A 25,273-nucleotide genomic window follows, 5' to 3' on the forward strand; every position below is an offset into this window, starting at 1 on the left:
GGTCTCTGTCCACCACCCCTCAGAGTCCTTGAGCCTGGCTTTGACACTCCAAAGCTGGTCCTGGGCCTGCTGAGCCACATTCCATGTGGGCCCTGAGAGGAACTGGTTCACCCAGCAGTACGGCCCAGGCTTTGCTCTGTGACCCAGTCAGCCACCAGCCCTCCCTGGGCCTCCTCTCAATCCCATCCTGGCATCCAGGACAGCCCCACCCCCAACGAATGAAGAGGAGGCCTGGCCCCTGTCTGTCTCCTCCCCACCCCCATTAAGCTGGCTATCTCTTCTGCTACCACCTAGTCCATTCCAGAACTTGGTTCTCAGATTTCTTTTTTTTTTTTTTTTTGCGGTACGCGGGCCTCTCACCCCTGCGGCCTCTCTCACTGCGGAGCACAGGCTCCAGACGCACAGGCCCAGCGGCCATGGCTCACGGGCCCAGCCGCTCCGCGGCATGCGGGATCCTCCTGGACCAGGGCACAAACCCGCATCCCCCGCATCAGCAGGCGGACTCTCAACCACTGCGCCACCAGGGGAGCCCCTCTCAGATTTCTTGAAAGGTGTGTGTCAACGGGGTGTCTGCTGGGAGTGGTGGGTGCAAAGGGCATGAAGAGCCTCCCCCCGGCACCACCACCACCAAGCAGCCCCAAGAAACTCTCCAGGCCTTGCCTGTCTGGCACCAGCTGGCCAAGGTGTGGCACAGGGCTCAGCCTCAACTCAGGATCCACGCAGCCCAACTGGAAGCTTTGCAGGTTCTTGGCACCTAGAATTTCGGAAATTTGGAAGCTGGGGGTCTTTGGCACATAAAACCCTGGAATCCTTGATCCCCAATGCCCACAGTCTCAAGACTCAGAATCCTAAAATCCCAGCTGCCCGATGTGGGGAGAGGGAGTGTGGGAGTGGAGAGGGATGGAGAAGCCCTTCCCCCGCCCCCCTTACCTGCGCTGTTTGGTTTCTGTCCTGACCTGTCCACACCTGGGGGCTGGGGGCTTGGGATGTCCCAGGTGCTGCTGCTTCCTGCTCCCTCCCTGAAGCTCCAGGGAAGCTGAGTCCATGACCAACCCAAGGCATCTCACTGAACCAGAGGCTGGGGACAGACCATGAGCTCCTGACTCCAGGCCTGATTATAGGCAGAGCCCTGGCCCCAGCATTATGGTGAGAAGGAGGGGAGGGAAGGAGAGAAGGGGATGCCCAGGGGCAGTGCAGCGTCCTCTGGGGCGGGAAGGAAGGTGGCAGAGGAGACCCAGGCACCTGTGGGGGAGGGGAGCAATACGAAGTGGTAGCTTAGCCCTGATACTGCTCCCCCTGTCCTAGGGCCTGACCCACCCCAGCACTGGCCTGGCCAGAAGGAGGGAGGGCGGGGCCAGGGTCCCCCAAAGGCCCTGGGAAGCTGAGATTCCAGGTGTGACCTCCAGTTCCCTGCCCTGGGAATGGGGACAGAGGAGTGGCTGTGAGAGGTCCCAATCCTCCTCTCCCTCCCCCTTGCCCTCACAATTGTGCTCTCACAACAATGAAAACAATGAGGAGGAGGAAGATTTTGCCACATTTCTCCCTCCCAGGGGGGAGGGGGGATGCTCTCTGACCCCTGAATCTTCCTCTGGACTTCCACTGGCCATGAGCATCACACTCTTGACCACAGCTGATCTCTGCTTCTTGGCCTCTTAGCTCTGCAACCATGTTCCCCAGGTTTGTTCGTTCAGTCACCGACACCCAGCTGTACCAAACCCCAGGCACCTTGAGAGGAATCAGTTTCCTGGTTTGGCCAGAGAGAAAGACTTGGACACTGTGACAAGGCAAGGTGGGCAGTATCTGAAGGAAGCTCAGGGCTTCAGAGGCCCAGGAGGCCCTGACCAGGCAGGGAGGTAGAGTGCAGGCCTCAGAGCCCCCTACCTGGATTCCAGTCCCAGCTCTCCCTTTCCTCGGCTGAAAGACTCTAGGCAAGTCACTTAACTTCTACTGACCTCATTTTCCTCAGCAGTAAAAAGGAGAACCACTGTACTCAGCAAAGTCCAAACTGGACAGGACGGGACAAGAGCAGTGAGCAGGAGCTGCTCATCCGAGGGCTGGGCCCCTGGGGGCTAAGACTTGACAGCAGCCAGTCCAGCCTGCGAGCAGGCATCCCATACCCACAGCGCGTCACCAGTAACGTCACCTGCCCAGGCAGCTGGGCCTCCAGTCCCTGCCTGCCACCCCGACTGGGAGTTCCCAGAGAAGGACAGGGTTTGGATCTTGTCTGCCTGCAGTGTCTCCCAGTGCTCAGGGTTCTCACTGTGAAGCTGGAGAAATTCAGACTCCCAACTCTTTTATATAATAAATGATCTCAGGAAAATTACTTAACTTCTTGAGGCCTCAGTTTCTTCATCTGTAAAATGGGAACAGTGCCTACCCCATAGGACTATTGTTGAAGATTAAATGAAATAAGTACATAAAATGTTTAGCACAGTGTCTGGCACATAGTAAGCTTCCAAAAAACAGTAGCTACTGCTACTATTATTACTACTATTAAATAATAATTTTGTTATTGAATTGGTCACTTAACTCCACATCCCCTCCCAGCGACTCTGATTGTCTCAATGGTCTGGGACAGACACCCTGTTTATGGGACAGAATCATTTTCCCTTCTGAAGTATGTTCCAAAGGATGAGACAGAGAGAAATTCCACAGGAAGGTCATGTGGAAGACCAGCCATGCACTGCCCTCCCTCCCCGCCACCCCAGGCCATCCCTGAACCTGAGGTCACCTGCCTTTTGGGGGATGAGACTGTCCTCTCCAGAACCCTGATTGTAATCTACAGGTCTGGGGGCCTGACAGTGGTGGGGGGTGGGTGGAGGGGAGCTAGGTGAACAAGATGTCCTCTCTGATCAGGGCTGGGGATACTGGTGTTGAGTCCCTGAGCTCCACTGGGACTGTACTTGTAGGGGATCTCTGAGGGCCTCCCCACACCCTCCTGCTGTTCAGACCCGTGGTGCAGAGCCCCTTCCTGAAACAGGAAGTGCCCCTCCATGCAGGGCTATGGAGGGGGAAGAGTCCAGCCTGACAGAGACCAGAGGAGGGGGTGACAGGGGCCGCCCAAAGGACTGGACTCTGCTCCTAAGGGAGGACCGGGTCTGCATGGCTGGGGTCACACTCTGCTCGAGGCTGCCTTGGCCATCACCCAGGGGAAAGCCCCTAACTGAGTGGGACCCTGGACTGCGCTCAAGGAGTGACGTCAGGCTGGGGGAGGGGAAATCAGGCCAAAGGAGGCAAACAAACGCCTGGGTCCTGATCCTGCCTCTACCACTTAATTTGCCATGATCTTGGGCAAGTTACTTAACTGCTCTGTGCCTCAGTTTCCTTATCTGTAGAATGGTGCCTAACTTCTAGGCTTGTTGGGAGGATGAAACTGGTTAACGTATGTAATAGTGCCCACAAAGGTGCTGTGTGCATGTCTGCTGGCGTCATTCTTGCTGATATTATTACTCAGCTCTCTCCGAGGCTGTTTCTTCCCCTGTCTTACTGGAGGATGACCCTTGTCTCACGGAATGATGTAAAGGTAAATAAAGTAACAAATGTGCAGTGTCATGCACACCTTAGGTATTCAAATCAAGTAGAGGTCCCTCCTTTTCCCTTTCTTCTCCCCAAGAGGGCCCAGACTAGGAGTCGGGTCAGTCCTGACCCCCACTAGGGCTTGCTGTGTGATCCTGGTCTGATCTCTGGTCCCTGGCCTCAGTCTCCTCATCTATGAAAAAAGCTTCTGGGCCAAGTGATCTCTGTCCATGGCCATATCTGCTTCAGCCTCTCTCCCACCTCTGTTCCCTCCTTTCCTTCTCCACTTCCAATTCATGTCCTACTGCACCCCCTCCTGCTGCAACAGAACCCTTGGGACCCTAAAGTGAGGTGGACGGGACAGCTGGTGGGTAAGGGGTACCAGCCTTCAAGCAGTCCAGGGCCCATCTCAGGCCCCCAAGGGTTAAGATCCAGAGTGAAGGACGGGGGGCCTGGGTCAGTGCTGGACAGACGGGCCTGCAGCCCAGGCCCTGCAGCCCAGGTCCTGCCTCCCCTCCCCCCATCCTGGGAACAGAAGCCACTTGTTTGGGCATCAGCTGGCTGGCTTTGAGCTTGGCCAAAGGGAGAGTGGGGTGGAGAGGGGAGAGGGCCCCCGGAGAGTGGAGGGGACTCCCCTCTGTCCTAGGGCTTTGTACTAGTCTAGTCCACAACTAGCCCCTAGGACTCTCAGAGGCCCCTTACCCCTCTGAAGTGACCCCTTTCCCCCAGGTTCTCCCTTTTCTTCTTTCAAACACTCACTGCTGGGGGAAGGAATTAGACTCAGGCCCAATTCTTGCTCCAGCAGTCTCTCTTTGGAGCATGGGGCCAGGGTTTATCACCTAACCCAGCAGATGGGGAAATGGAGAGGTTTGGGAACTTACAGTCACATAGTGTTTGGTGGCTGCACAGGGACTGTCCCAGGTCCCAGTCATCCCCACGGTTCTGCAGTCCCCTTCTCCACAGAGCTCCAAGGAGACCCTTCCTAAGTTGTGCCCTATACAGCACTCACTGAAAGGCTAGGCAGGAGAAGGCCCACCTCTTAAGTCCCAAAGGACCTGGGAGGTTTGGAAGAGGAGAAAACTTCTGTAGGGTAGGGGGGAGGACAAGCAACCTGCATAAAGGGCCTGAGGCGTGATGTGTGGAAAGGCATGGCTGGAGTCCAAGAGATGGTGGGGGTGAGGCTGGGGCTGACTGGGGAGGCCTGAATGCCCCAACGAAGCCTGGGAGCAATCTGCCCACTTCCACCTCACAGTTGTCAGTACTCTGCCTGGGACAACCCCCTCTTGCCCTATTCCAGTGAGCAAGCAGCAAATGGGAAGACAGGATTCCCCAAGCCAGGGTCTGGACAACCCTCAACCAGCCACGGGACCGGGGGATTGGTTCTCTCTACACTCTACCCCTGCTACCCATTCCAGCCACTTCCATCTCCTTGTCATTCCTCAAACACACCATGCAAGTTCCTGCCTCTGCACAAGCTTTACCCTCCTCTGAGGGTCCTTATCCTTGTGAATTACCACTTAACTGCCAAGGCCCATTCTAACCATCTCCTCCTTCCTGAGCCTCCAAGAGTCCCAGTGCCTGATTCCATCCCAGTACCTGTCTGCACCTGTCTTCTGACTCCGCAGGGCTCCTTCTACCCTGTAATGAGCTTGCTGGGAGGTCTCTCCTAGTCTGGACACTCTGCTCTCCGAGGACAGGTATCCTGGGTGCCTCTGTCTGGACCTTGCTCGGCAAACAGTCAAATTCTTCTCTGAGTACCTCCATATATCTGTCCAACCCTGCAGCCCTGGGGATTGGGGAAGGCTCCCCAGGACAGGAGCTTTGGGGGAGTGAGGGTGCATATGCCAGATACCGACCAGAGCTCCCCAGCACTAATAACCACCCCTCGAGATCTGGGACCAAACGCCCACCCCATGCCCTCAGGCTGCACTCGGAGTCTGCTCTCTCCAGTCCCAATAACCCACTCCCGGCTTGACCCCATTCAGTGAACACACACCTCCTTCTTTTTCCAGCAACTGGGCCAGGTAGGGGCTCTTGGGAAGCCATGCCCCCATTTACTGGTGGGGGACTGAGGCGCAGAGCCCGGAAGTAGTCTGCCCAAGATCAGTGGAGCCCCAGGTCCAGCGCATAAGGTCATACGAACTTGCAGACCAGTAAGGGTCTCCGCAGTCAACGAAGTGGGAGCCTTCATTTCACAGATAAGAAAATCAAGGTGCCCGAGGGCGGGTTGGCTCCGGAACGTCGGAGACTTCTCGCCAAAGGGCTGAAGGCTGGAAGCCCCCTGTTCCGCCGGTTCGCCCTCCTCCCTACCGTCTCTAGCCCGACCGCGCATCCTCCGGAGGCGACCCCATCACCACCACCAGTCAGAACAGACGACGTGACCCAGAGAAACGCCCGCGGAAGTAGTCGCCGGGCGCAGAGTCGCCGCGCGGCCTCGGCGTTCCCTTCTGAGGAATGGGGAAACTCCTGGCCACACCTGGCCAAGGGGCAGCGGACGGGGAGAGCCCGGCAGCCGCACTGACCTGTTCTGAGCGAAGACTCCACGCGGGGACGCGGGGCCCGGGGTCCCGGGGCCACCACTGACGCCGGTGCAGGCAACTCGCGGCCGCAGGCCGGGCGCGCCCACCCTGCCGGGCGCTTCCGCCCGCCCCACGTGACGCCCCGGGGAGGGGAGGGCGGAGAAGGGGGAAGGGACACGCCCCTTTCCCAGGGACCCGCCCCCTTCCCGGCCACGCCTAGTCACGGTCTTAGAGTCCTCTGGCCTGGCCCGCCTTGCGGACAGGTTGATCTTTGCGTCTCTCCTGTCCCTCTCGCTGCTCACAGGTCCGTCTCCGTCTCCTGAGGCTCCGGTCTACCTCCACCACCCCCGTCCTCTGAGTCTTCATCTCTTCCTGAGTCTCTCTGCCTCTTGCCGCCCCTCTCCCTGGGAGGGACAAGCCACAAACCGCCCCACCCACAGAGCAGAAAGGGACAGTTGGAAGCTGGAAGACCAAGTCCCTGACCTCCTCCTCCAGGAAGTCCTTACTCACTTCATTCTTCGAGAATATCCTACTTCTCTCCCTGGGCCCACATCTCTCAGGAGCAGGGTGGTGGGGAAGATTCTAGTCAGAGGGCCCAAGGATTCCTTGGCTTTATAAAGGCTGCAGCCTGAGGTCCTGGCTGCCAGGCAACTTCCCTGGCCTAGAGAATGGGAGATTTCCACCCATCCTGCCAGCATACACACAGATGAGGGTCGAGGGTCTGGGGTTTGGCAGGCATTCCCAGGTCCTGTGTCCAGGGCTGAGATTGGGTGTCATTAATTTGAGCACCTACTACATGCCAAGCCCAGTGCTGGGCAACTTATTCCTTTTATCTCAATCTGCCTGAAGGTGAAAAATCATCACCCCAGGATATAGATTAGGAAATGAGGCTCCAAAGAAGTTCCAGGGCTTGCCCAAAGTTACAAAGCCAGTATTGGGTAAACTGGCCAAGTCCTGGTGAGTTACAGAATGTCCCGCCTACCCCTACTGGACATTCACCCTGCCCCTCTAGGAAAAAGTGGACTCCAAGTGTCTTCCTGACAGGCAAAGTTAAGTCGCTTCCCGGGAGAGGGTAAGGCCAGACCTTGGGGAGAACTTCCGGCTCAAAATTCATATGGGGTACAAAAACACTGGAGGGGGGTGGAGCACTGGGCCCTCCTCCCGACCTGAGAGAGGGGGTGACCCTCAGGCAGCAGAGGGCACCTGTGGGCTACAGAGAACAGGAGAGGCCCAGGCATCCCTCTAGACTTCAAAGCCTAGACATCAAAGCAGCCAGGTGGAACCACAGGATCAGGGAACTGGCATCTGACCACTGGCAAGGGGTTGGAGGCCCCGCCCTTTCTGTTGACACAGGCCTGTGGTCTTCTAAATGATCTAGGGAGGGCTCAAATCACAGGGCCTGGTCTCTCCACTGCACTGGAGTCTGATGACACTCACCTCAACCCCCAAACTCCCTGCAGAACATGCTGCCCCCAAGGACCTCTCCCCCTCCTTCCGTCACAACTGGAGAGTGTCAGACCCCCAGTCCATAGGTTGGACCCAGGGGGCCTTAGGCTGAAGGTCTTACAATAGAACACCACTCTCTGACCCCTGACCCCGGGCCTCTGGCCAGACCTGCTCCTTCTCTTAGAGCAGCAAAAGGTAGCCAAATAGCCTGCAGTGAATGGCCGAATGAACACACAACAAGGACAGGTGTATGGATGAAAAGTGAACTGATGAATGGATGCAAGGATAATGAACACACCAGGGACAGGAGGGGGTGTGTTCCGAGCTGCACATCGGGAAGTGAGGGGATATCTAAAGGAGCAAAGTCCAGGCGATCAATAATAAAATTAACAAAATGAACTGTAGAACAGAGGGACCAAGGGCGGCGCCTGTGCCCTGAGCAAGTGGGAAGCAGGCACAGTGACGAGCCGGCTGAGTCTGTGGGACCGTTTATTGGGGCTGTGTCCAGCCACGTCGCAGCGCCAGCCTGGGCCGGAGCCCAGCGTCCCCAGGAGGCGCAAAGGAGTGGGGGAGGGGAGAAAGCGCGGGAGCATCTGCCACCCCTGGGCTCCGCCCCGTCTTGTCTTGGTCCCTGCCGTGGTGCTGTGCTCAGGTGAGCGAAGTGTCGTCATCACTGCCCTCGCCGCCCGCGCCGCCCATGCGCTCCTCCCGGCTCTCCTCCCGGCTCTCTGCCACCGCACTCTCGTCGATGTTCTCCAGCGAGTCCGCGTGCTGCACCGACAGCTCCGACAGCGCCAGGCTCGGCAACGGGCTCTGCTCTGGGTGTAGCCACGGCTTGAAGTGCGGTTGATGCTTCTGCTTCCACTCAGGGTATTTGACGCACGCCTTGTACATCTTCTTCATGGCCTGCGGAGCCGCCGCACCGCCGAGTAAGGGGTGAGCTGGGAGCGGACTGTCTTCACCACATCCCCTCCCGCGCCCTCCAGCGGCTCAGTCCGCAGCTCCCAGGACCCTGACTCTTGATCTCGTTTTCATAACTCCGCCCCTCAGCCCTAGCTCCGCCCCCTGACCCCACCCCGTCATCCTGGAACCCTCTCCCCCAGCCTCCACACCAGCAAAGTCCCAAGGCCACTCACCTTGGGAGCCAGGAACTGAGAAGATTTATTCACCACCCACTTGGGTAAGGAGCCTATGAGGGCAGGAATGGGTAGTGAGGAGAAAAGGGAAGCAGCAACCTCGGGGAACCAGTCCCCCACAAACACACATACCAGCCCCCTCACTCCAGCCTGGGGCTTCCAGGGAGGACACGCTCTTCTCCTTAGGGAGGGGGCGCTGTGAGGCAAGTCCTATAAGACTTCATCATCTTCACCCCCTCTTTCTACCTCAGACCATGGTCCTCAGGCTCAACTCTGTTAACCCCCCACCTCCACCACCCCCTGCCTCTGCCCTCTGCTGAGCCCAAGGGCTACACAAAAGAAAACCACAGGGTCCTAGGTGACCACAGGCAACACCTGGGTTGAAATCCTGGCCAGTGGAGCTCCCACCTGCTGCCTCCCCTCTACTCACACTGACCTCCCTTTTCTCATACCCAGTCCCTCTACCTTGAATGGCCCTGGTGCTCATCCGCTGCTCTGCCTGTCCTTCCAAGCCCCTTGGCCCAGGAAGCCTAGCTGCTACATAGACCTCTTGGCTAAGCACTCCAGCCTGGCCTGACCTAGAATCCACAGCCCAGCTCTCCACCCTGTCTGATTCCCAAGTGTCTGCTCTGCCTCTGACACACAATAAACTCACTCAGTGAGGTGCTGGGGAGCTCTGGGCCTGGGCCAGTGGGCCCTCGGTGGTGCTGGGGGCATACCCAGGCAAAGATGCTCAAGGCTTACCTCTCCTCTAGTCATTCATCCATTCCTTCACTCACTCCACATTCACTCAGTGATACCCACCCTGGACCAGCCCTGGGGACCGAGAGAGGAACTCACTGTCTGGGGGGCCTCAACAGTATGCCAAGTACTCTGCTAGAGGGGGATGGGTCCACAGGGCAGGGAGCCAGCGACTCCTCTGGGTATCAGGGATAGAGGTGGTGAAGCAGCCCTGGAGGGATGAGTAAGGGCAGAGAGGTGTTTCTAGGCCGAGGGAAAGGGCTGCTTAGATAGGTAGGAAGGTGTGAGCTATGAGGAGGGAACTGGGAAACCTGGGGAGGGGGCTTGGACTTTACTCTGAGGGCAATGGAAAGTCACAAAAGGACTTCAAGCAGAAGAGAGTCACAAGGAAATAAGTCCTTTGGAAAAATCCCTCTGGTAGCTGTATGGACAGACAAGGTCGCTGAGTATGGAAAGAAATGACAGATTCAGGAGCTATTTAGGAGGTAAAATCAATAATTAGTGGTTAGACTTGGGAGCTGAGAAGAGGGGACCCCAGACAACCACCAGGTTTTTGGCATGAGTGACTGGAGGGAAGAGACTTAGAAGGGGCAAGTTAGGAAGGGAGACAGTAAGTTCAGCGTTGGACACAGGGAGCCTCAGGTCCTAAGAGACACCCTGAGGGACACGTCCAAGAGGCCAATGGCCACACGGATCTGGATCTCAGCAAAGAGAGACATGTGGTCAACCTAGCCACAGAAGCCTGGGGAGTAGCGGAGCCCTCCCAAGGGAAAAAGGACTGGGCCCTAGGAAACCCAGACCTTCAGGATGGAAGCCAACAAGACAGAGTGGGAGCAGCCAGTGAGCAGGGAGCAAGTCAGAGCATGGGGGAGTGGGAGCCCAAGAAGAGGGCTATAAGCTTCGTCATGGAGCACTGGCTACCACCTTGGCCCTTGCTTTTCAAACCACTGTAAAGTCTCAAACTTTGGTTCAAAGAATGTTTCGGGTGCAGATGCCCCCAAATACAAAACACCTCCTAACAGAGGCCCTTCTGGATCCCAGTAGATCAAATAGATCAAGCCCCATCCCCTGCGGTATAGAGAAGGATCCCATGATGGGCTTTCAGGACCAAGCCCTCACCTTTGGGGTCCACCTGAGCCAGGTAGGTGATGACGCAGCTCTTGGGCCCCGTGCTCTGGATGAGGTAGCCCGTCTGGATGGACACAGCTCGGACCAAGTCTTTCCGAGGTGGGTATTTCTGGGGATGGAAGGCACAGGGAGGTGAGACTCAAGGTGTGGGAAAAGAAGGTGTCTTTGTAAGTACACTTCACACACACACACAGAGTTGGCTCACATCCCCTGGCATCCACTCCAGGCCAGGCCTGATATTGGGGTGAGGAGAAAGGCAGGAGTCAGGAGTCATCCTTGCCCCTCTTAAGCTTCCCCTGTTCCCCTCCAGAAAGACCCAAGTCTGGGGTCAGGGTTCATGAGCAAACACATGGGCGCGCATGAGTGCGCACGCGCACGCACATGCACACGCACACACCCTTGCCCAGGCCAGCTGCACCTGCCTGTCCTGCCTGCCATGGAGACCCAGACTCAGGGAGGGTCAGAGGACCCTACCTCTCACCTCTTGCTCTCCCTTTCCCAGCCAGTCCATCCCACCCACTTGTCCACAGTGATGGCCCACACCGCCCTCTCCTCATCTGCTTGAAAGCCCCAGCAGGAAGACAGGAACCATTATTCTCACTGTATAGGAAGGAGACAGGGACAGAAGGCTTCATGCCTGGCCTGAAGTCACAGAGAAGTCCTGGTAGCAGCCAAGGTCCTCTCCCTGGGCTAGGCCTGCTGGCCCAGCCCTAGCTGGTGCCTTCCCCTGCCCACCCAGCAGGGAAGGCAGGCTGACTCACAGGATGTTTGACTGAGTAGTTCATAATGATGTAGTCAGTGCCCATGGGAAGCCAGGAGCGGAGGGTGATGACATCACGATTCTTCAGGGGCTTTGGACACCTCCCTGTAGAGGGCAAGGGACAGTTCAGCCAGACCACTGCATGCCTGCCTGCCTGCAAGGGTGTGGCAAAGCCCAGAGACATAGGGATGCCTGGTTAACTGCCAGCTCCCCCTGGTCCAAACAGGTACCCCACCACCACCACCAGACCTAGTTTCTGGAACTAGCAAAGAGACAGAACAGAAACCTCTCCCCTCCTGTATCCAGCCATCCCTGCTCCTCATAGCCTCACACAGCCCTTACCTTGCTGGCCTGATCTGTTTGTATATGTGAATGTGAGTGTATGAGAAAACAATGGTATTACTGTGAGCATGTCCATGAAATGTGTGACTGTGAGTAGGTGGCACGTGGCTGTGGGTTTTGTACATGACTGTGCATGTGTGTGTGGAATGTGTATACTTGAACATGGGAGTACATGTGTTTGTGAGCGCACATGTATGTGTGTGCTCAAGTGTCTGGGAGTGGATAGGGATTCAGGGAGGGCAGCCCTACATCTCTGCACTCAGGTCTCTGAGCAGCCTGGCCATGGGAGTGACCCCAAGGAGGGAAGGTGGGAGAAGGAGGCTGGGCTGGAGGCCTGGATGGAGGTGGAGGGGGCTGGGATCGGCGTGCTCGCGTCTGCTCACAAGAATAATAGCCCACATCAGCGTTGACTGTCAAGCGGGCAATGTCAAAAGTTTCAATGACATTGCTGTCCCACTTCTTTCGGTATTCAATGTCATGTAGGACGTCGTAGAGCGTCTCTGCTGGCACATCACGGCACTCCATCCGGCACTGCAGACAGACACATGGGTTGTCAGGGTCACACAGGGCTCAAAGTCCTGGTTAGGGGATGGGAGGGCAGACAGGCAAGGAGGGAGGAGGAGAGGGAGGACAGGGAGGAACAGTGACCTCTGAAGCCAGCATGGGCTCACCTCTTGCCATGAGCCCTGTCCAGCCCTCCCAGGAGCCACCTGTGCCAAGAAAAGGCCCCTGCATCCAGAGACTATCTCCCCCATCTCAGCCGCCACCAAACCTCCCCATTCATCCCAGTCTCCTCCTCTAGAAAGTCTTCCTGAATTACCCAGCCAACTTTCTGGACTGCCATACACTGAATCTCTTTATCTGTGCCCTCCAGGTCCCTGAACTTCATGGGCAGAGGTTCAGTCGATTCAGTACAGAGCCTGGTATGAGTACATGTTAAATGAAATGAAAGCATGAATGAACAAACAAATGCCTAAATGGATGATGTCTTTCCTCCATGGTACTTATCACCTGGTACTTATCACCATTTGCCCTCCTCTTTCTTTTTTTCCACCATCCAACAAACATCTTTGTTTTCTGTTTTGTTTTGTTTTGTTTTTGGCCACACCGTGCAGCATGTGGGATCTTAGTTCACCGATCAGGGATCTAACCCATGCCCCCTTCAGTGGAAGCACAGGAGTCCTAACCACTGGACCGCAGGGAATTCCCCCAACAAACATCTTTGGATTCCTTACTATTTATTAGCCTTGTTCTCAAAGAGCTTTCCATCTAGGGGAGAAAAGAGCCGAGGACACTTTTTTTTTTTTATTTAACCCCCACAATAACTCTACCAGACAAGAAATCCAAAGAGGAACTTAAGGCTCAGAGAGGTTAAGGAACTTGCCCATGGTCACCCAGTTGGTCAGTAGCAAAGCTGGGATTTAACCTAGATCACGTGTCTGGAAAGCAAATAAAAACAGAACCAGGTTTTACTAGATTTACACTCAGCAAGATGAAACTCAGTCCATATCCTTGTTCTGTGATTTTTTTTCACCTGAAAGCCCAAACCCCAGGATCATGTTCCCCAAAGCAAATGGACAAGTTCTATTGTGTAGTTTAAAAAGGTTTCCCAGAACTGGGTGTTCAGACGGTGCCAAGGGAACCACACATTACTTTCTACTAAAAAGTAAACGCATGCAACCATATGAGGGAGGGGTCACATCACCTTCCCCCTAATCTTGGGTTAGGCCCTGGCACCAATAATGGTGATGAGAGGACACAGGAAGGACACTACCCGTTGGGTATTCTAGGCACCAGTGAGCTCATCAAGCCCTGGATATGCTTCACTTAACAGAAAATACAATGGACAGAGGAACAAGTTAAGTGTCACCATAAGAATACAAGACAAAGCCAGATGGTGAGACATTCTGCAGGGCTACTAGTCCAGTCTCTTCTACAGGTCAATGTCATAAGGAAGGAACTGGGCTAGATTAAGACTTATAGGACAAATAACCAGATAGAAAGTGTGGTCCTGGATTACATACTGGCTTGGACACAACAGCTATAAGGACATATTTGGGACAACAGGAGAAATATGAATATGATGTGAGTATTAATTAGATGTGCTGAAAATTTACTGAAACAAAATGGTGGAGATTGCTGCCTGAAGAAAAGCAAGTTACAAAAGGGAATGCATGATATAATCTCATTTTGGGGGAAAAATATATGCACAGAAAAGGCCTGGGAAGCACAATCGCTAAGATGTTAACAGTGGCAATCTATTAATGATGAGCATATAATAGCTTTATTTGCTTTTTGCTGTCTGTATTTCTAATTTTCTAAAATATATAGTACTGCTTCTGCAGTAATGAAAAAAACTTAAATAAAAATGTTTCCCAGAGATACTGAGGTGCGCTCACCACAAGCACTATCCTAAGGACTTTCTACACATCACCACATTTTATTCCTACAGCAACACTCTGAGGGATTAGCCCCATTTTAGTTAAGAAAACCAAAGTTCAAGGACAGCTCCAACCTGCAAAGACTCATTGTGTGTCATCTTCCCTCCCTGCCCTCTGTTTGCTTTTCTGCTCCACCAGGTGGTATGACTAGATCCAGTCATTTAACCAGCTTCAGCTCTGTGCAGAGCATAGAAGAGTCAGAGATGAATCTGAGGCCTGTCCTTCAGAGGCTTCCAGTTGAGAGAGGAGACCAACTTGGAAATGGGGAGGTGCCCAAACTGCCCAATGGGGCACAGAGGAGGTGGTCAGCTGTGTGGGGTGAGGCATGTGGGGAATCAGTCTTCATGGAAAAGCTCAGCATGGAAGGTAGGCATCTAGCAAGTGGCACTGGCAGAGAGAACAGTGTGGCCTGTAGGGAAGCTGAATGACTTCCATCTGCTCCAGTGCCCATGGTGTGCTGCAGCCTAATACTCAGAGGTCCTGCTTCCAGGTCTTCTTGGAGAAATGCATAATTCCAGGGCTAAGTCGGAGTAAGTATAAGATGTACCTGGAACATCTCACTGTGCCAGAAAGTAAGGACAATGTACTTACAGAATGACAGGGACCTTGCCCAGCAGACACAGGAGCCAGTGTGAAGGGCTCCCGCTGGTTCCATGACCAACTCATCAGGGTTTGCCAGTTTAGCACTGGAAGTCCATATCCCGGGAAATCCCTCAGTCCCAGGCAAAAAGGACGGCTGGTCCCCTACCATGGGCTAAAGCTGGGCCAACTCATGTATTAAAATAAATAATGATAGTAACAGATTATATTCCACTGAATAAAATAAGAAACCAAAGTATATACAGGTATGAATAAATAAATAAATTTAATGTTTAATGAGTAATAGGGTATTTATATAGTTTCAAAGTTCCTTCCCATCAAATCAGTAATTTCACATTGCCTGGCAGATACCACCTTAATCAAGTGATCAAAGTGAACATCATTAGTGATAGGACAAGTTACAACTGGATGTTTCCTGACAGGATGCAATAAAAAAAATACAGGTGCCACTTATGTGATACTTCTGCCAAAGATGCATGATCTAAATCTAATCATAAGGAATATCAGACAAACCCAAATGAGGGACTTTTACAAAATATCTGGCCTCTAAGTGTCAGGGTCATGAAAGTCAAGGAAAGACTCAGGAACTATATCAGACTGAGAGAGACTAATGAAACATGAGTGAATGAATAAATGAGTGATTGAACAAAGTGATGAGAAGGATGGGATGGAGAAGACGGCAGAGGCCAGATCTGGCATCGTCGGGAGCATACAGACAAACTTCCACTGTGCAGCGACACTGAGGTCTGGGTGTTGCACCTGACATTCAACACACACAGTCACTCTTCACCACCCTGGTGAGCTGTGCTGCAAAATAGAAAGCTGAGGCTCAGGAGAGGAAGCAACCTGTCCAAATCATACGGCAAGAAAGGAGCAGAACTTCAAAACTGGATCTTCCAATACTCTTAACCATGAAGGAGCACTCAAGTGTGGCTTCTGAGGAAACCAGAACTTCTCTAAATCCAAGTATGGAAGCTGGTTTGGCTTTGCAAGTCCTCAAACGTGTTATTCCAGACGGTGGCTGTATGAAGGAGTAGTGACAAAAGAATTACGCTTTGTAGGTTAGACTCCAACCTGGGGATTCCTCTTCCCTCAGGCCAGCCTTGGTGCCCCCAGGGCAAGCTGCACCCACGGCCGGGTGCACTCTGAGAAAGGCCTGCACTGCCCAGACTGCCTCTTCTTCCTCCGGACTTCTGTGGCTGCAGGACCAGGGACCTCCCTCTGAGACAGCAGGTAGTGGGAGGGGCACGCAGAGCCACAAGACAGACCAGGCGCTGAGTTGAGCATAAACTCTGCATAGCATTTTATCTTTAAGATAAAGAAGGAAACTTCAAAGGGTTCCCAAGCTCACGGCAGGCTCTTGGGGAGGAAGGTCAGCTGTGGGGCCTGCTGGGAAGGGGAGAACTCAGGCTGTGGAGGCAGCGCTGCAGGTGAGGAAACCGAGGCAGTCCAGGTGGCCAGTCTGGCTTTGGGCCCGGCTCTTTCCACAGCCCCCAGGAGGCTGCACGCATGAGCCAAGAGGGGTAAATTACATCCAGCATCTCATGGTTCCTGTGCGCAGCTGCAGCCACCACATGGGCAAGGTGATTCTAAGAGGCTTCTGGAGGGACGCGTAGGGGTAGAGGTGAGTCACTGGAGAGCACCTGGTGGGCGGGGCTGTGACCAGAATCCACAGCCATTGGGCCCTGCGCAAGTCACTCACTTCAGCTGGACGCTTGGGAGCTCCTCCTGGAAACCAGAACTGAACAGGAGGCAGTGCTGGGGTTGCTCAGCCAAGGAGCAAGCCATGCTTGGCTGCAAAGCCCTTAAGGCCTGGTTTACAGCAGGAAGTCTCACATGCAGCCATTTTACAGCTGAGAAAACTGAGGCCCAGAGGGAGCAGGTGACACCAGAGAAATTAGACTGTGTACCTCCTACACTCCACTCTCTCCAAACTCCATGAGGGAGGGAACTGGGATTGCCCAGAACCCCATAGAGCCATGGTCAGAACGGAATGTATAAGCAAGGAAGGCCATCAGGGGTGACTCCTGCAGGCTTTGAGTCTGGCAATCCCAGGTTCCAATTCCACTTCCTCCCCTTAGGCACAAGATTTAACTCACCTGAGTCTTTGTTTCCTCATATGAAAAATGGGGATAATAAAAGCACCTATCTCGGGGCTTCCCCAGTGGCGCAGTGGTTAAGAATACGCCTGCCAATTCAGGGGACATGGGTTCAGGCCCTGGTCCAGGAAGATCCCACATGCCGCAGAGCAACTAAGCCCATGCACCACAACTACTGAGCCCGTGTGCTACAACTACTGAAGCCCACGCACCTAGAGCCTGTGCTCCACAACAAGAGAAGCCACCGCAGTAAGAAACCCGCGTACCACAACAAAGAGTAGCCCCCGCTCACCACAACTAGAGAAAGCCTGCGTGCAGCAACGAAGACCCAATGCAGCCAAAAATAAATAAATTAAATAAATTAAAAATTTTAAAAAGTACCTATCTCATGGAGATGTTGTGATTAAATTAAATGAGATAATGTATGCAATATGCCTGGCACATAGATACCCCCAAAACAGTAGCTGTTATTACTTAAGCAGGCTTCCACGAGCAGCCACGCACCCTTCCACAGGGCTAGGACCAGGCCGTGTCTGCATGTGCCTCCTTACATTCTGGGCCCCAGGTGCCTCTCTTGCCTGACCTGGCCCTGCCCTTCTGTCCATCCATTCACTACTGCCCGGACTCAGCTGTGTGCAAGGGCTGCAACTGGGCAGCAGGGAACTGGGAAGTGAACCAGACTCGGGCCCTGCCCTAAAGAGGGCCCATCAAGTGGGCAGTGGGAGAGATGGGGACATAAAATCCCACTAGAGAATGAGCTGGGTTGGGGGGTGGGCATGGGAACTGTGGGATCAGAGGGCAACCGAACCTAAAAGAAATTGAATTGCTGAAAGGGGAGAGAGGGCATTTCAGGCAGAGAGACTGGTGGGTGCAAAAGCCTGGAGGCTTAAATAAATAAGTAAAGAGCAGGGTCCAGTGCCCTAGCGGTGTCTCACTCTACCCTCCTCTCTCCCACCCCTTGCCCCGTGCTTCTTTGGGAGATGCCTTCCCAGTGCTCAGCATTAGAGAAAGAGGAATCTCCACAAGAAGAGGGAAGTGGTGGGGGAAGGGGCTGAAGTATCTCCCAGGACCCAGGGAGATGGCTGACCTGAGACAGAGGAAAAGAAGTCAGGTCATGTCCATGGGGCTGTGGTGTGGCTTTGAGGGCCAACAGCCAGGGCAGTAACAAGCAAACTGAGACACGGACAGATGGATCCAAGTATGGCCCACATGCCAAGACCTCACACAGCAGGTCTCCAATATCCTTGCCCATGGGATATATGGGGCACATGGATTATCCCGAAGTCCTAGGGACCCAGGAGATGATCTCTTCCACCACTACTCTTCAGGTCACCACTGGGAAAACTGAGGCCCAGTCAAGGGTAAGGGGTCCATGTGGGCTCTGAAACGTGCCTCAGGCTGTACTGACTTCTCACCACATTGCATTTTAGCAGTTTTGTTAAAGGAATAACTATTAAGCAAATCACCCTTTCCCAAAAGAACCGTATTTAAAACAGAGAAAGCAAACCCTGATCAGGGTGGAGCACGAGCTATCAAATCAATCATAGCCCCAAACAATAGCTACCGCCTCAATAACCATTACCATGTGCTCCAAATCACTAATTCATCATCCCACAACGGAGACAGCAGCACCTGGACCATGGACCCCACAGGGGCTGACATTTAGGTCAAACCACCTCTGCCAGCTGTCAAGGGCACCAAGCTGCATCCTGTGCAGATATTGTCTCTTACCCTCCCAACACCCTGATGGATATCATCACCCCCATTTTACAGATGCAGAAAGTGAGGCCCAGAGAGGTAAAATGATTAACCAAGGCCACAAAGCTAACAGTGGTGGAGCGAACCAGAGCCTGGGCGTGCCTGACCCCAAAGTGTCAGGACTTTCTGCTCCCTTCATCAAGGGGCAGGACTGGCCCAGCTAAAACAAACACGCTGGCAACTGGAGACTGCCTTAGTTAATTGATGGTTATTATTTTTTTGAATTAATTTATTTTATTTTTGGCTGCGTTGGGTCTTCGTTGCTGTGCGTGGGCTTTCTCTAGTTGCGGCGAGAGGGGGCTACTCTTTGTTGTGGTGCGCAGGCTTCTCATTGCAATGGCTTCTCTCGTTGTGGAGCATGGGCTCCAGGCGCGCAGGCTTCAGCAGTTGTGGCACAGGGGCTTAGTTGCTCCGCGGCATGTGGGATCTTCCTGAACGAGGGCTTGAACCCCTGTTCCCTGCATTGGCAGGCAAATTCTTAACCACTGCGCCACCAGGGAAGCCCTAATTGATGGTTATTACGCAGAGCTCACTGGATTCAGAAAGGCTTGCTGACCAGGCAGGCGAAGCTCAGAGATTCTTCCTCTGAACAAAATTCCCAACTCTATCCTCAGCCCTCCCTGGGCTTAAAGGCAAGGCTGTGCTTTTCCAAAGCTCAGCACTGGAGTTCTGTACCTGGAAGTCTCCTCTGAGAAGACTTGGGCCATCGCATTGCCCCACAAGCTCACACTCACAGCAATTCCATGCTGTCTGGTCAGATAGGCCTCTGTCCTGCCGCTTCCTGCCTGTGTGGCCTTGGCTTGGGCAAAGTACTTCAGTTATGAATCCCAATAGCTTCATCTGTGAAACAGGGATAATCCTCCCCTTGGAGGAGAGCTGTGAGGATTAAATGAGACTTGTACATAAAGCCCCCAGCAGCAGCTGCCCTTCTCCAGCCCTAGGCTCCGGCAATTTTCGCTGACTTCTCAGGCCCCACCGAGGGGAGCACTTTCCTGCTAACACCAAAGGGCAGGATACAAAGGGTTAAGGAACAAAGTTTAAAACAACAAAAATGCCCCAGATCCTGCCACAGGGTGGATGGACAGGGAGGGGGTGCGTGGCCCTCTTATACCAGGGCCCTGCACAAGTCCACAGCCTCCACCCTCACAACCCACAACTAGGCACTGCCCTCACCATGTCAGTCCAGGTGTTGAGAGATACAGACACTGACCCAGGGCACACAGCACATGAGAGGCTCAGCTCCAGCGGCCCCTCTGCCCTGTCTGCTCCAAGTCCTCCTCCCAGGGCTGCGCACCACCTGCTTCCTGGCTTCAGGGCCCTCTACTGCCCCTCCCAAAGGCCCCACATGGCCATCATCGAGCCAAGCTGCATCTGCCCTTGCCTCTGGGTTTCTGGGGCCCCCAGAATGGAGACCCCTAAGACCTTCCCCCCAGGTCCCCACCAAATCTCAAGAGCAGCTCAAGGGCACTGACACAGGGCATCAGGGGAAGCAGAGGTGGGGGTGTGTAGGAGGAGAGAGATCTAATAAGTCCGGCTTTCCCAGGACCTCCCCTTGCTGGTTCTTTGCTATTTTGCCCTCAAACTTCAGCCTGGCTGTGTCCTGCCCAGGCCGCCTACCGTGTCCCTAATTTCTGCAGGTTGGTCTGGGGCCTCCTCCTCCATCCCACCACCTCCCTTCATCAGCACACACTGCGATGCATCGATTCATCCTGGCCCCTTGCTCGTCTTGGCATCCCCAGTGCCTGGCATGGTCTAGTAAAGAAATGCTGCCTGAATGGAAGGAGGGACAGGTGAGCCAGCAAAGAGGCCATGCCCACGTGAGCTTCTCTGACTTTTAGAGTGCTGGGGCCGTGCCTGGTGGCCCTCGGTGCTTTGTGGAGGTCAGAAGGAAGGGTCGTTGTGAAAACCCCCTGGACGCTTGTAAAACTCTCTGTGGCACTTGAGGCTGATTACTACTTCTGCCATCATCCTCATAAAATGGAGTGTAAGGGGCGGGAGCAGAGACAGGTGAAGGGAGATTCTGGGACTTTCTTTAAGATCTTTAATAATTCTGATAAAGAAAAGTAAATTCAATCTGTACTGAAGTATCAATTTACATTTAGTAAACAGCAAGAGTATATAAAATAACCACTGCTTGTGAGCATATAGTAAAACTGTTACCCAGTTAGTGACAGCAAAAACTGGTTGCACTACTCTGAAAAGTAATTGGGCAAATATTTTTAAAATCATAAAAATGTATCTTTCAACTCAGGTCCTGGAACTCCAGGACCAGAAATTTATACTCAGGAAAAAGATATAAAATAAGAAAAAAAGTTCTGTTACAATGTTCATGACTATATTATTGCATTTGTAATTAGCAAAATATACTGGAGGACAACCTGGAACACCACCACCAACAGGGCCTGTTTGAGTTAAGAATGACACATCACCTTGAAGATCACTGCCCAGCTACTGAGGACTGTGGTCTGCCTCAGGGCAGGGGCAGGGGCCCCTCAGAACCCAGAAGAGGTCTGGCAGGGAGCAGTTGCCAGAAATGTTCCTGAATTAATGATTCTGTAGCAATATGAGAAATTTCCACAGATGCAATGTTAAATGAACAACAGAGGACACAAACTTGCATCTGTGCCATGGTCTCAACTGTACATAAATTACCTACACCCTTGAATGAGAGCTGGAAGGAACCAGGGAGACGTTTTACTCAGGAATTGAGGCTCTGGGGGATTAATTTATCATTTTTGGGTTCTCGTTACTGTTGGTACAATAGAGTTTATATAAGATAAAGAAACCATACTTTTGTTTTTTTAGGTTAAGTGTGTTGTCCAGAATCCCGAGGTCCTCGTTCCCTGGACCTGGGAGCCTGGACTCTGCTGAGATGGGCCTGAGGCTGCCCAGGCTGATGCTGAATTGCCTGGAAATGCTCTGTGTGGTGTAGCCATGCTGAGAGTAAAGCCAGAGGGGACTCAGGGTCCTTCCACCCTCAGCTGGGACGCAGGCATGAAAATCCTGGGGGCTCATGGCAGGGACAGAAGGAAGCAGGGGGACGCAGGTACAGGGAGGGACCCACCTAAGCAGAGTCCTACAGGATGAATAGAATAACAGATGGCACCCAGATGTAAGGAGGGGAAAGAGGCTCCTGGCAGAGGTGCTGGAGGGGACTGGAAATGGCCTGGACCGGCTGGGGGAAGGAGAAGGCTCATGCAGTTCCACAAAGGTAACCCGAGTGAACAAGGATGGACGCGGGAGGAAATGGAGCTGTCCCTTGGGAATCTCAGACTGTTCATTCATTCATCCATTCAGCAAATGTTAAGAGCGTGCCAGCTCTGTGCCAGGCTCTGCACTAGGGCCTTGCAAATTCTCCTAATTCAATCCTCTCAACTACCCATGAGGAGGGAAGATTATGCCCTTTTGTAAATGGTGGCTGAGAAAAGTGAAGTGAAGAACCATCCTGGAACCCAGTGTCGACCCGAAATTCCACCCCTGAAGCTGTTCCCTAAGAACCAGGCTCTGCTCTGTCAAGGACTCAAGGAATCCCAGGTGGGCCAGCACTTGGCCAGATGAGGACCGTCCCTGGAGGGTCCATGCTAGGGGCTGGGGCTGCTGGGGCAGCTCTGCCTGGAGTAAGGGGAGCTGGAAGGACACAGAGAGCAGGTTTGGTGTGGGCCCATCACAGGCTCTCCTTCCCCCACCTTCAGCCTCGGAGTTCTCACCTATAAAATGACTAGATAGCCTCTTCTGAAGGGAAGGGGATCTGGCACCAGAGAACCTCAACCCATCTTCTCTCCTAAAGTGCGGCCTTCCTGAGACCAGTGGTAGGCGGAGGTACTGCCACGTCTCCCCTAGACACGGCTCCCAGAGTCTGCGCAAGCAGACCAGGCTAGGCCCCTCTGCTGCTCTCCACACAGGGCTGAGTGACTCATCCCTACTGTGCCCATCCCCATCCCCTCCCCCTACCTAGTCTCCAGCAGCCTCCCTGGACCCCCACCCCCACCCCCCAGGCCTCTGCAGCTGAGGAACATCCTGCTCTGATCTCTTGGAAGCTGACCTCCTGGTCTGGAGCTCCCACCACTCTGCTCCAGCCCTGGCAGAGGTGGGGGAGCCAGACAGAGGAGGGAGACCTGAGAAAGAGCAGAGAGTGGGTGGGCCTGCAAGAAAAGAAAGGGGGTCGGGGAGATCAGTGAGACAAGACAGGGGCCAGGGCTGACACACAGACAAGCAGACAAAGACAAATTGGATAAACACTTCCCAGGACGTCAGGCGCTGCCAGTGGCCTCATGCCCCCAAAGCTCTCTAGCAAGCTCCAGACTGCATTTTCAACAGCCTCCTGGGCGTCACCCCCTGGACAGCCCATAGGCTCACCCTCACCATATCCACTACTGTTGGATTATCCAACCCCAATGCCCACTCCCCTCTGCTCCCTGCCTGTGCCTGGAACCTGGGATTCTGCTTGGCCATGACCTTCCCAACAGCTCCTCTTCGCCAGACCCAGGCAGGCCTCACCATCCTTGCTTGGACTGGTGCAGCCACAGCCTCATCACTGGTCTCCCGGCTCCCAGGCCGATCTGCCACCTGGGGCCAGGGAGCTTTCTAAAACCCAGCGCTGGGAATTCCCTGGAGGTCCAGTGGTTAGGACTCTGAGCTTTCACTCCTGCCGGCCCGGGTTCGATCCCTGGTCAAGGAAATAAGATCCCACAAGCTGTGTGGTGCAACCAAATAAAATACAATAAAAAAAATAAAAAATAAAACCCAGTGATGATGGTACTGCCCAGCTTGAAAGCCTCTGCTGCCTCCCTCTGCCTTCAAGATCAAATCCTAACGCAAACGTCCTCCCCACTCCGGCTCTGCCTCCTCTCCTTCCTCACCCTTAGTCCGCACCCACCAAGACCTTCTCAGCCTGCCACCTGACTCCTGATGGGCCCCACAGGTCCCACCCAGACGCCACTGCCCCCCACCACGTTGTCAGCCACATCTCCCTCGACCTGAGTCCTCACGAAGGGCTGTCACCATCTCCATCAGTCTCCCCACTAGGCCCTAAGAGTAGGGCCCAGGTCTGATCCATCTCCAGGTTCCCAGCACCAGCACAGTGGCTGGCAGAGTGGGTGGGAGACAGGAGAAGAGGTTTGTTGAACGAATAAATAACCAGGACAGATTAACAAAAAGGAGGAAACAGAACAAGTAGAGACGTAAAGGCAGAGGCAGTAACCATTAGAGACAGGGATAGAAAACATACCCCAAGGGGAGACTCTGAGACCCAGAGACAGGCCCAGAGGCAAAGACAGGAGGCTGCAGGGAAGCAGGGAGGGGAAAACCCAGGCAGAGCCAGAGCTGAGCTGGGGGGCGGAAGCCACTGGGAGACAGCTGAGGAGACATAACTGGATCAGAGACAACTCTGCTGCAGTGAGGGGGTGTGACTCACACACACAAAGTAATGTCAGACACAGAAACACACACAGAGTCCCACACTCAGAGGCACATACACCCAACCTTAGGCACGTGTACACACACACACACACACACACACACAAACACATTCAATATGGATTTAATGACCTTTGTCAGGTGCCCTGCCCCTGAGGGGCTCACAGTCTACCCAACTAAGGACCAGATCACACACACAGGCACATACAATCCAGTTCCACACACAGAAGGCCCAAATACAGAAGGCCAGACAACTCCCATCACATCATCCTGCCCTCATAACACACAACAACCATCTGGCATCTTATTTAGTTATTTGCTTCTATTTTGCTTGTCTCCCCCTCAGGATGTAAACTCATGACAACAGGGTCTGATCTGCCTGGTTTGCCACTAAATTCCTGGATATACTTGGTATACAGTATGTGAACAATAAATATGTGCTGAATGAATGAATGTTGGAGACACACAAGGGAACTCCATCCCCTCTGGCTGTCAGGCCTCTGCCTTAAGACTCATCACTTCCCTGGTCTAGTACAAGGTCCCAGGAAATCTAGAAGGGTCCAAAAACAGGGAGGAGGCATCAAGGAGATGGTAGTGGGATTTCTCAGGAAACCAAGGTTAGATGCAGGTTGTGACAGGGAACTCAAAGGATGAGATTAAATGGCCCAGGCAATGCAGAGGAGACCAAAGGCAGTATTTACCTGTACTTCCCATTGGGTGGCGGAGGGGAAGGGGAGGGAGGTAAACTTGCAGGCATTGTTCAACTGCCCCAAGACATAAGAATTCTAGAGAGAGGTCAGAGGTAGCAAGTAGCTGCCTTCAGGGAGCCAGGCTGAGAGGCAGGGAGGCAATTATTATGCTAAAACCCCAGAGAACAGCTCCAGCTGCCCAGTGCCACCTGCCCAGCCTCTCTTTAATGACAGGTGAGAGGAGTCTGTATTTGGTGTGGGACCCATCACTAAGTTCTGGGCCTGATACTTTCTTCCACTCCCTGTGTTTCTACAGCTCCAGGGGTCCCAGAGCATTGAGGCCAGACCAAGCATGCCTGAAGTGAGGCCCAGGGAGGGACAGAGACACCTCAAGCCCAATGCATGGTCTGAGCACCTTTCCTCTCACCTGTTGCTGGGGGGGAGGGTGGATGCTCACCTGCCCAGATCAGGGGTAAAGGTAAGGGGGCAGGGTGGGAATAGAGTTTTAATTCCCATCTATCTCGGTGGCCGCTGGCCCCTCACGAACAGACTGGAGCGGCCCAGCTAAGGTCCCAGAACCCTAAAGAGCACCAGGCCTCCGGGGTCATGGCACCCGCAGCCCTGGCTCCAGGTGGCCCAGCCAGGCATGGAGACACAGGGGAAGAAAGAAAACCCATCTGTCT

At 53.8% G+C, this 25,273-nt stretch overlaps 2 protein-coding genes across 7 annotated transcripts in view; both read right to left on the reverse strand.

Moving 5' to 3' along the window:
* ARAP1 (ArfGAP with RhoGAP domain, ankyrin repeat and PH domain 1) overlaps positions 1–6,176 on the reverse strand; it is a 66,752-nt gene extending 60,576 nt beyond the window's left edge. For 2 of the 3 annotated variants that reach the window (XM_081241308.1, XM_081241304.1), the window contains exon 1: positions 6,039–6,176. The gene's annotated coding sequence lies outside the window, so the exon portion shown is untranslated. The remainder of the gene's footprint in view (positions 1–6,038) is intronic. The other variant, XM_081241303.1, reaches the window with a different exon arrangement.
* A 1,780-nt stretch (positions 6,177–7,956) lies between these two features.
* The window catches only part of STARD10 (StAR related lipid transfer domain containing 10), a 33,857-nt gene continuing 16,540 nt past the window's right edge, over positions 7,957–25,273 (reverse strand). For all 4 annotated transcript variants that reach the window (XM_081239243.1, XM_081239246.1, XM_081239245.1 and 1 more), the window contains exons 3-7: positions 11,972–12,119; positions 11,248–11,351; positions 10,478–10,595; positions 8,618–8,670; positions 7,957–8,387 (exon numbers count right to left, since the gene is read on the reverse strand). In XM_081239243.1, coding sequence (XP_081095369.1) covers positions 8,130–8,387; positions 8,618–8,670; positions 10,478–10,595; positions 11,248–11,351; positions 11,972–12,119 — 681 coding nt within the window. In that variant the 3' untranslated portion in view covers positions 7,957–8,129. The remainder of the gene's footprint in view (positions 8,388–8,617; positions 8,671–10,477; positions 10,596–11,247; positions 11,352–11,971; positions 12,120–25,273) is intronic.

Source organism: Mesoplodon bidens (genome assembly GCF_964165515.1).
Source record: "Mesoplodon bidens genome assembly, chromosome: 7".
NCBI classification, from domain to species: domain Eukaryota; kingdom Metazoa; phylum Chordata; class Mammalia; order Artiodactyla; family Ziphiidae; genus Mesoplodon; species Mesoplodon bidens.